The sequence below is a fragment of the Octopus bimaculoides genome, chromosome 11 (assembly GCF_046866305.1).
Source record: "Octopus bimaculoides isolate indiv1 chromosome 11, ASM4686630v1, whole genome shotgun sequence".
Taxonomy (NCBI): Eukaryota; Metazoa; Mollusca; class Cephalopoda; order Octopoda; family Octopodidae; genus Octopus; species Octopus bimaculoides.
This window is the reverse complement of record NC_142938.1, coordinates 12,749,519-12,759,518: the sequence shown is the minus strand read 5'-3', so window position 1 is coordinate 12,759,518 and position 10,000 is coordinate 12,749,519. Positions and strand designations below refer to the sequence as shown.

At 40.9% G+C, this 10,000-nt stretch overlaps 2 protein-coding genes across 6 annotated transcripts in view; one reads left to right on the top strand and one right to left on the bottom strand.

The window, feature by feature from the left end:
• LOC106872935 (MAPK/MAK/MRK overlapping kinase) overlaps nt 1-10,000 on the top strand; it is a 211,678-nt gene that overhangs the window by 128,630 nt on the left and 73,048 nt on the right. For 4 of the 5 annotated variants that reach the window (XR_016243593.1, XM_089359495.1, XM_089359496.1 and 1 more), the window contains exon 13: nt 325-403. Coding sequence is in view for 4 of the 5 variants with exons in the window: in XM_089359495.1 (XP_089215621.1) it covers nt 325-403 (79 nt within the window). In the remaining variant the exon portion in view is untranslated. Of the gene's footprint in view, nt 1-324; nt 546-10,000 lie in introns of those variants that run through there. The other variant, XM_089359494.1, reaches the window with a different exon arrangement.
• The window catches only part of LOC106872937 (ankyrin repeat and EF-hand domain-containing protein 1), a 34,129-nt gene continuing 27,081 nt past the window's right edge, over nt 2,953-10,000 (bottom strand). The window contains exons 8-9 of the mRNA XM_089359492.1: nt 4,574-4,728; nt 2,953-3,288 (exon numbers count right to left, since the gene is read on the bottom strand). Of these exons, the coding sequence (XP_089215618.1) occupies nt 3,031-3,288; nt 4,574-4,728 (413 nt within the window). The 3' untranslated portion in view covers nt 2,953-3,030. The remainder of the gene's footprint in view (nt 3,289-4,573; nt 4,729-10,000) is intronic.

Genomic DNA, 10,000 nt, shown 5'->3' with positions numbered 1-10,000 from the left:
TCGACCCCAGGGCGTAACTGTTACTTACTTTATCGACCCCGAAAGGATGAAAGGCAAAGTCGACCTTGGTGGAATTTGAACTCAGAACGTAACGGCAGATGAAATACCGCTAAGCATTTCGCCCCAGTATATGATAGTTTCTAAGTCTCCCCACACCATGAAAAATTCTTCACTCTTCATGGCGAATGAACTTACCGAATTCTTCAGCCAGGTTCTTCATTGAACCAATTGTTGCCAACGTAGGCAATAACCAGTTTCTTTGGATTCTGAGATTTCATTATATTCCAATAATTTATTCTTTTCTTCTTTTTTTTTCATAAACAGCCATCAAACGGTCCAACCAAGAACATCTACAGGAATTACAAGCTGGCACCAATTCTCGGTGCCAAAAGAGAAACAGCAGGTCTGTGAAATCTGAATCAAGTCTATTTTATTTTTCCTTCATAGCTGTTGCTATCGTCATCGTCTTTGTCATCATCATCATCATCTTCATCAATATTATTATTACAACTTCATCCTGTACATACTATGTACTTTATTTAATATGAAACTTTAATGTCACAATCACTGCTCTTCTCGTAAAAGTATAATAAATATGAAGTATATTTGCCACTTAAATGTGGCTAGACCCTAAGGGTGGATGCTATTGTTGCTTGTAGCCCCAGGAGAACATCTCCTGCAGCTGGCTATTGACACACTGTCTGTGCCCTGTTGGTATTTGCAAAGGGAAGTCATCCTTCCCATCGTCGATCTGACGTGATACGCACGGACTCGAGTTTCTGGGTATTTACCCATAAATACCCAGAAATTCGAGTCCGTGTGTATAACGTCAGATCGACGATTGGAAGGACGACTTCCCTTTGCAAATACCGACAGGGCACAGAAAGTGTGTCAATAGCCAGCTGGAGGAGATGTTCTCCTGGGGCTAAAAGCAACAGTAACATTCACCCTTAGGGGTTAGCCGCATTTAAGTGGCAAATATACTTCACGTTGTCATGCAGTTACTGTTTATACCTCATTCAGAGATTTAACATTGCGTATAATAAATATGTTATTCTACAAAAAAGTATTGACTCATATTTCAGTTTAATGAAAAACTTTTTTTTATGATTATTATAACTTGACTTAAGGTGGTGAGCTGGCACAACTGTTAGCATGTCGGACAAAATCTTTAGTGACGTTTTTCCTCCATTAATGTTCTGAGTTCAAATTCCGCTGAGACTGATATTGTCTTTTATACTTTTCTGTGGTTGATAAAATAAGTACCATTTGAGCACTGGAATCAGTGTAATTGAATAGCCCCTGCCCTCCCAAATTTCAGGCCTTGTGCCTATAGTAGAAAGAATTATAACTCAGCAACTAAAAATAAATAAATATATATGTACATGTGTGTGTGTATGTGTGTGTAAGATAGATATTAATTTACAATGGCGTAGGAGTGGCTGTGTGGTAAGTAGCTTGCCTCCCAACCACATGGTTCCGGGTTCAGTCCCACTGCGTGGCACCTTGGGCAAGTGTCTTCTACTATAGCCTCGGGCCGACCAAAGCCTTGTGAGTGGATTTGGTAGACGGAAACTGAAAGAAGCCCGTCGTATATATGTATATATATATATATATATATATATATATATATATATATGAATGTATGTGTGTTTGTGTGTCTGTGTTTGTCCCACCACCATCGCTTGACAACCGATGCTGGTGTGTTTACGTCCCTGTAACTTAGCAGTTCGGCAAAAGACACCGATAGAATAAGTACTAGGGGTCGATTTGCTCGACTAAAGGCGGTGCTCCAGCATGGCCGCAGTCAAATGACTGAAACAAGTAAAAGAGAAAAGTGTATAAGAGTATGTAGACACCAATATACGCAACGAAGTACTTGATTATCTCCCGTGGAAGATTTAAAGGGTGACAACTCATTTGGGAGGCTAACGAATAAATATCTTCGCTGTTATTGTTTAGCTTTCTCGATCAACGCCGATCAAGCTGACCTATGGTCCAAATTTATTCGTGACCATCAGGTCTTTTTATTTATTTATTTGTACACATATTGTGCATATAAGACTACATGATCTAATCTTTCCTCGTTTAAGGTATTGGAACTGAGGAATATTTGGCTATCATTCTTAGCAGTTCCCGTGATTATGTTAAGCAGTATTTTTCAATCAATTTTGTATCAGGCTCCACTTCAATTCCTTTTCTTTCACCCAAGTGTATGTGTGTGTGTGTATGTGTATGTGCGTGTGTCTATCTATCTATCTATCTATCTATCTATCTATCTATCTATCTATCTATCTATCTATCTATCTATCTATCTATCTATCTATCTATCTGCCTGCCTCCCTCCATACCTTCCTACCTACCTACTTTCCGACCTACGTACCTACCTACCTACCCACGCAATTAAAAAGGAAAAATGAAAAAAAATGAAAAAAATATATATAAAAAATAAAAAATTGAAAGATTAAAAAATTAAAAGAAGTTAAGACATAAGGGAAGCTTGTGCAGGAACATAGTAAAAATGTGGATTCTAGCCGTGATCTTGGAGGACCAGGAGACCGATAGAATGAGTAATAAGGCGGCGAGTTGGCAGAAACGTTAGCACGCCGGGCGAAATGCTTAGCGGTATTTCGTCTGCCGCTACGTTCTGAGTTCAAATTCCGCCGAGGTCGACTTTGCCTTTCATCCTTTCGGGGGTCGATAAATTAAGTACCAGTTACGCACTGTGGTCGATCTAATCGACTTAATCCCTTGTTTGTCTCCTCTATGTTTAGCCACTTGTGGGCAACAAAGAAATAAAACTGAGTAATAAGCTTAGAAGACAAAAGTGCCAAAGGGCGATTTCTTCGACCAAACATTTCAAGGTGATGCCCCGCCATGCGTGACCACCGTCAAATGACTGAAACAAATATATAAAAAAAAAGAGAGGCAAAAAAAAAAAAAATATATATCTGGTTTTTGCATAAAAAATTTATTTCTCCTCTGATCTCAATTTTCTCTTCTTTTAACGAAATATAAATAAATACTGAACTAAGTCTTTGGCCCCTGCTCCGAAACGTTTTTTCTGAACGGCATAAGGAAATCTGGGAAGTCGACTTTCCAACCGAACTGTTCTCGAAGAGCTCCTTTCCTTGCCATTTGCTGTTCTGTGTTTGGCATCTGGATCCAAGGTCTGGGTGGGGAGTATGAAATGTCTTCGGGTTCCACCTTGTTGTCCAAAATAGACTCTGCCAATTGGTAGACGGTGATTCTGCTCTTCTGGAAGTATGCCATATCCTCAGGTGATTCCTGGCATCGGCAGGATACAGCAGGATGGTGACAGCAGCGACGGTGGCGGCGGCGGTGTTGTTGTTGTTGTTGGTGGTGGTGGTATTGGTGAAGTTGGTGGTGGTGGATGAAAAAAAAGAAAAGAAAAAATATGAGAGTGGGAGTGAGGGTGTGAGAGAGGAGCAGGGAGATAGAAGAAGAGGAGGAGAACAGAAGAGGGAGGAAAGAGACACAAAGGGAGAGAGAGGAAAGAAAGAGCAAAAATTATTAAAAAAAGAGAGAAAGAAAGAAAGAAAATGGAAGGAAGGAAGGAAGAAAGAAAGAAAGAAGGAAGGAAAGAAAGAGAGAGAGAAAGAGAGAGAAATGAGAAAGATCAAAATAAAATAAATCTTTATAATTATTTTCTTAAAGCCAAAACAATGCAAGCTATATATATATATATATTTATATATATATATATATATATGTAAAAGAATTAAGTGGAAATTTTACCGGTGAGTGTGTTAAATTATAAGGCACCAAAAGAGAATGACTCTCTCCAGACACAACAGAATATGCTTCAACACACGGACTCACATAAAGAATCTTGCAAACCAAATCCAAAAACGATACATACATACATATATGTGTGTGTGTGTTTGTCCCACACCACCGCTTGACAACCGGTGTTGGTGTGTTTGCACTCCCGTAACTTAACGGTTCATTAAACGAGACCGATAGAATAAGTACAAGGCTTAAAAAACAAATAAGTACTGGGGTCGATTCGTTCGACCAAAATTCTTCAAGGCGGTGCCCCAACATGGCCGCAGTCTAATGACGTCTAAGATGAAAGATAACATACAGGTCGATGGTTAGTGCTACAGAACAGAGAAGTCACCAGACGACGCTTTTTCTCCGAAAATTTCCCGAAGACGGGCTCATAACCCCGAAATATTGAAATACAACGTAAAAATCTTAACCATCTTAACCTATTAATTGCTTATAACATGCATTGTTTTGGCTTTAAAGAAAATATTTAAAACATTTATATATCTATCAGACAATGCTTCATGTATGTATGTATGTATGTATGTACATACATACATACATACATACATATCTACGTGTGTGTCTGTCTGTTTGTCGCCGCATCACCGCTGGACAACCGGTGTGGGTGTGTTTATGTCCTCGTAACTTAGCTGTTCAGTCTAAGGGGCGATTAAAATAAGTACTAGCCTTAAAAAAAATATAATATGCCCCAGCATGGCCGCATTCAAATGACTGAAACAAATAATATATAAAAAACAAACAAACAAAATGGTCTTACCCTTGAATCGGCTCCCCTGCCATCGCCAGGACCCTTAAGTTTCTTCGCTTTTGCTGGTTTCTTGAATTTATCATAAGGTGGCGTCCATTTGGCTATTACAGCATTGATCACTCTCGGATCAGCGAATGACGTTGCTATGTCAAGAGGAGTGAGACCTAAAAAGACAAAACGGAACAAAAACGAAAAACGAAAGATCACAAGAATTAATTGAGTGGAGTAGCGGTTCAACGAGCAGACATAAATTGGAAATAAATTCATTTTGTGCTAGTGGGAAAATTTTCAAAAAAGAAAAAAAAAAATTTAAAGGGAGGTAAGTATTAAGAATGAGTAGCCTCCCTTGATATATAAAAGTATTTAGAAATCCTTTTGAGATAAAATGGAAGGTGAATAAAATGTGAAAAGAATTGGAAGGAAACACGAAGAGAGTGCATAGGGGGGAAAGGAAGAGAGGGAGAGGGATAAAGAAAGAGGGAAGAGAGAACATTGTGTGTGGATCTTTAATCTTTCAGTCACCGGACTACGGCCCTGCTGGTGTACGGCCTTGAAGGGTTTTAGTTGAACGATTCGACCCAACTGCACGTTTCTTTTTAAAGCGTGGTACTTATTCTATCTGGTCGGCCCAGGGCTATAGTGGACGACATTTGCCAAGGAGCGACGCAGTGGGATTGAACCCGGAAAAATGTGGTTGGGAAGCAAGCTTCTTGCCCACGCAACTGTAACTTCGCCTATGTATGTATATGTGTCTGCCTGTCTGTCCGTCCGTCCGTCCGTCCGTCTGTCTATCTATCAATCTATCTATCTATCTATCTACATCCATGTGTGTGTGTGTGTGTGTGTGTGTGTGCGCGCGTGCGCGTATAAATGAGATCTTCGTGAGACCTCATTTCTATTTTCAAGGAGGTGCCCCAGCATGGCCGCAGGCCAATGACTGAAGCAAGGAAAAGATAAAAGACACACACACACACACACACACACACACACACACACACACACACACACGCAGAGTCATATATATGCATACATACAAACACACTCACACACACACGATATATATATATACACATATGTATGTATAATGCATTTATACACATCTATATATATGTATATGTATGTATGTATTAATGTATGTATGCATGTGTGGTATGTGGGGTTAGAGAGAGAGAGAGAGAAAAAGAAAGAGATAGATAGATAAATAGATAGACAGACAGATAGATAGATAGATAGATAGATAAATAGATAGATAGATAGATAGACAAACAGATAGATAGATAGATAGATAGATAGATAAGATAGATAGATGGATGGATGGATGGATAGATAGATAGATAGATAGATAGATAGATAGATAGATAGGTAGGTAGACAGACAGACAGACAGACAGACAGACAGACAGACAGACAGACAGACAGACAGACAGACAGATAGATAGATAGATAGATAGATAGATAGAATATGTGCAGACGTGACAAAACTATAAAATGTAAGAGATTAGTCACGTGATACGAGGTAAGAGAGTCGGTGATGAAGAAGACATCTTCGACAAAATGGTTTAATAATTATTGGTGGACAGTTGATTTATGAGAAACACTTGTGTGTCAAGTATGTGGGATTTAGGGAGGTTCAGCTGACCTTTGGCATCCCACAATGGTCCGCTGACATGTTGACCTGTTGACCTCTTCCTTCTACCACTTCTCTACAACTCATTTAACTGCTTGTAACCAGCGGAAGGTAATGGTTAGGGTTAGGAGTATTACAGGGATGGTGGTGGTGGTGGTAGGTGGTGGCGGTGGTGGTGGTGATGGTGTGGTGGTGGTGGTGGAAATGGCGATAGTGGAGACGGTGCTGTTGGCTGTGGTGGCGTTGGTGTTGGCGGTGGCGTTGGCGTTGGCGGCGGCGTTGGCGTTGGCGGTGGCGTGCTGACGTTTCTTATTTCTTTATTGTCCACAAGGGGCTAAACATAGAGGGGACAAACAAGGACAGACAAAGGGATTAAGTCGATTACATCGACCCCAGTGCGTAACTGGTACTTAATTTATCGACGCCCGAAAGGATGAAAGGCAAAGTCGACTTTGGCGGAATTTGAATTCAGGACGTAACGGCAAAAGGAAGATCGCTAAGCATTTTTGCCTGGCGTGTTAATGATTCTGCTAGCTCGGCGCCTCCGTTATAATAATCCTTTCTACTATAGGCACAAGGCCTGAAATTTGGGAGAGGAGCTAGTCGATTACATCGACCCTAGTGCGTAACTGGTACTTATTTCATCGATCCGAAAGGATGAAAGGCAAAGTCAACCTCGACGGAATTTGAGCTAGGAACGTAGCGGCAGACGAAATACCGGTCCGTCGCAAGATTACTCATTTTTGCCAGCTGAGTGGACTGGAGCAACGTGCTGTTGGCACTCCGTCGCTTACGACGTCGAGGGTTCCAATTGATCCGATCAACGGAACAGCCTGCTCGTGAAATTAACGTGCAAGTGGCTGAGCACTCCACAGACACGTGTACCCATAACGTAGTTCTCGGGGATATTCAGAGTGACACCGTGTGACATGGCTGACCCTTTGAATTACAAGCACAATAGAAACAGGAAGTAAGAGTGAGAGAAAGCTGTGGTGGAAGAGTACAGCAGGGTTCGCCACCATCCCCTGCCGGAGCCTCGTGGAGCTTTAGGTGTTTTCGCTCAATAAACACTCACAACGCCTGGTCTGGGAATCGAAACCGCGATTCTATGAACACGAGTCCGCTGCCCTAACCACTGGGCCATTGCGCCTCCAAGGAACAACGTGAAATGAAGTGTTTTGCTCCAGAACAAAACGCGTCGCCCGGTCCAGGTATTGAAAGCATAATCTCACGATCATGAGTCCAACACCCTAACCACTGAGCCACGCCCCTCCAAAGCAGGAGTGTGAGGAACTTCTTTGCTTTTGTTAAAGCATGTATCTAAGGGAGAGGTTGCTCTGATATAAAACTAGATATGCTGGGAATGGCATTGAACATTTTGGGGGTCTTTTACTTGCGCTTAAGATCATGGCGTTTCCAAATTCCTGAGCCTGCCAACCATATTGGCACTGGATATCTTGCGTTGGCTTGTCTCTGGATCATGTCAGTAAGGTGGAGGACGTCTGTGAAGTACTGTGCAAACCTTATTGGACCTAAAATTTTAGGTTGCGCAATAACTGGCGAAGTGTCTTTCCGATGCCCGCGGCGAGTATGAAAGCTACGGGCGTGAACCTGGGTGAAGCCAACTGCAGGTGCAGTAACCTTCATTACGGGCATTGCTGACATTTTTTTACATCGGCAATAGTCAGTGATGGTCTTCCTCCGTAAATAAGGTGTCTTGCTCAAGAACACTACACACACAGCCCGGTCCGGGAATCGAACTCACTACCACATGATTGCGAGCCGGACTCTCTAACCACTGAGCCATCCACCTTCACACACACACACATACACACACATGTACGCACACACACACACACATGTACGCACATACACACACACACGCACACACACACAGACACACATGCACGCACTCACACACAAACACACACACACACACACATGTACGCACACACACACACACACACACACACACAAGTAAAATGCTGGTAGTTAAAGCAGACAGTGGTGGAGTGGGCTTGGGGTAGGGTGGGGGTGGACACGGATGGATAACTTGTTCCAAATTAAGCACAAATGATTAATAAGAAAATATGAAATATCCTTAATATAAAAAAAGATTAAAACTCGAACAAAATCGTGCTTTATTATAACATCCACACACCGACACACCTACACCGCCCCTCTGCCTTCCTCTCTCCCGCTCTACCTATCTAAACCTACAGTATGTATGTATGTATGTATGTATGCATTTGTGTGTGTATGTATGTATGTATGTATGTATGTATGTATGTCAGTGTATGTGTGTGTATGTATGTATGTATGCATGTTTGAATGTATGTATGCATGTTTGAATGTATGTATGTATGTTTGAATGTGTGTGTATATATTTGTGTATGTATGTATGTATGTATGTATGCATGTATGCATGTATGTATCTATCACAGCTGTGTGTGTGTACATATATATATATATATAATATACAGTTGTGTTACATAGATAGATAGATAAAAACATACACACATATTTATATATTGAGAGAGTAAGAGAGAGAGAGAGAGAGAGAGAGAGAGAGAGAGAGAGAGAAAGAGATAGAATGAGAAATAGTAAGAGAAATTGAGAGTACGGATGGATACACTCATACAAAACACACACACGCACACACACACACATACAGAGAGCGAGAGAAAGAAAGAGAAAAAATGAGAGAGTTAGAAAGAGAAAGAGAGTAGAAAGTGATAGGGAGACAATGATATACAGAGAGAATGAGAGGGAATAAAAGTATATAAACAAAGAAAAGAAGCAAACAATAAGAGAAAAGATATATATAAAAAAAAACAGCAGAAAAATCAAACAAACAAACAAAAAAAGTGAAAAAAAGCAAAAATAAAAAGGCGATGAGAAAGCTTAAAGAGGCGTGGGTGGAAATGCCTGCCATTATTATTAAACGTCACTACTATGAAAATAATACAGCGAATGTGGGTGAAACAAGATGTAGATGGGAGATAACCCGGTGGTGACGAGGCGCAGGTGTTGTCTGCCCCTAGGTCTCGCCACTTCACAAAGAAACGCCGACATGGAGACGGTGGCGGGCGTAACGAGCGAACACTTGCGATGGCGTGAAGAGATACGAAATGCTTCCTTTTCTTCCCTTTCCTTCGTTCCTTCCTTCTTTCTCTCTTCCCAGCGACCTTTAACTCCCAACCCCAACTTCCATTTTGAATTGTTGGTTTATTGCTTCATCTTCGCCGATTGTCAATGACACGTTCTTGTGAATGGTTTTTTTTCTTTTTTCCCTACAACCCCGTCAGAAGATACGGTACGAACGGGCGGTTGCGGATGGGTTGGTGCAGGAAGAGCAGGTAGTGGTGGTGGTTGTAGTGGTGGTGGTGATGGTGTGTGGCAAAGCGGTGTGTAAAGCCGTGTATCTGCATCTGTACAAAGGTGTGTGCGTGTGTGTATGTATGTGAGTGTGTTTGAGTCTATTTGTTAGTGTCTACATAATTGAATAATGTGTGTATGTTTGTATGTATATCTGTATCTCTCTCTCCCCTCTCTCTATACATACATACATATATACATACATACATACATATATATATATATATACATATATACATACATATATATAATATATACACACATATATTTACACACATATATATATGCATATATGCAAACAGCACATACATACGTGCATACATACTACATATATATATATATATATATTTGTGTGTGTGTGTGTATAGATTAGCATCTAAGTATTATTCTGTATGTGTATGCACGTACGTAGGAGCTTGGATGAATGTGTGC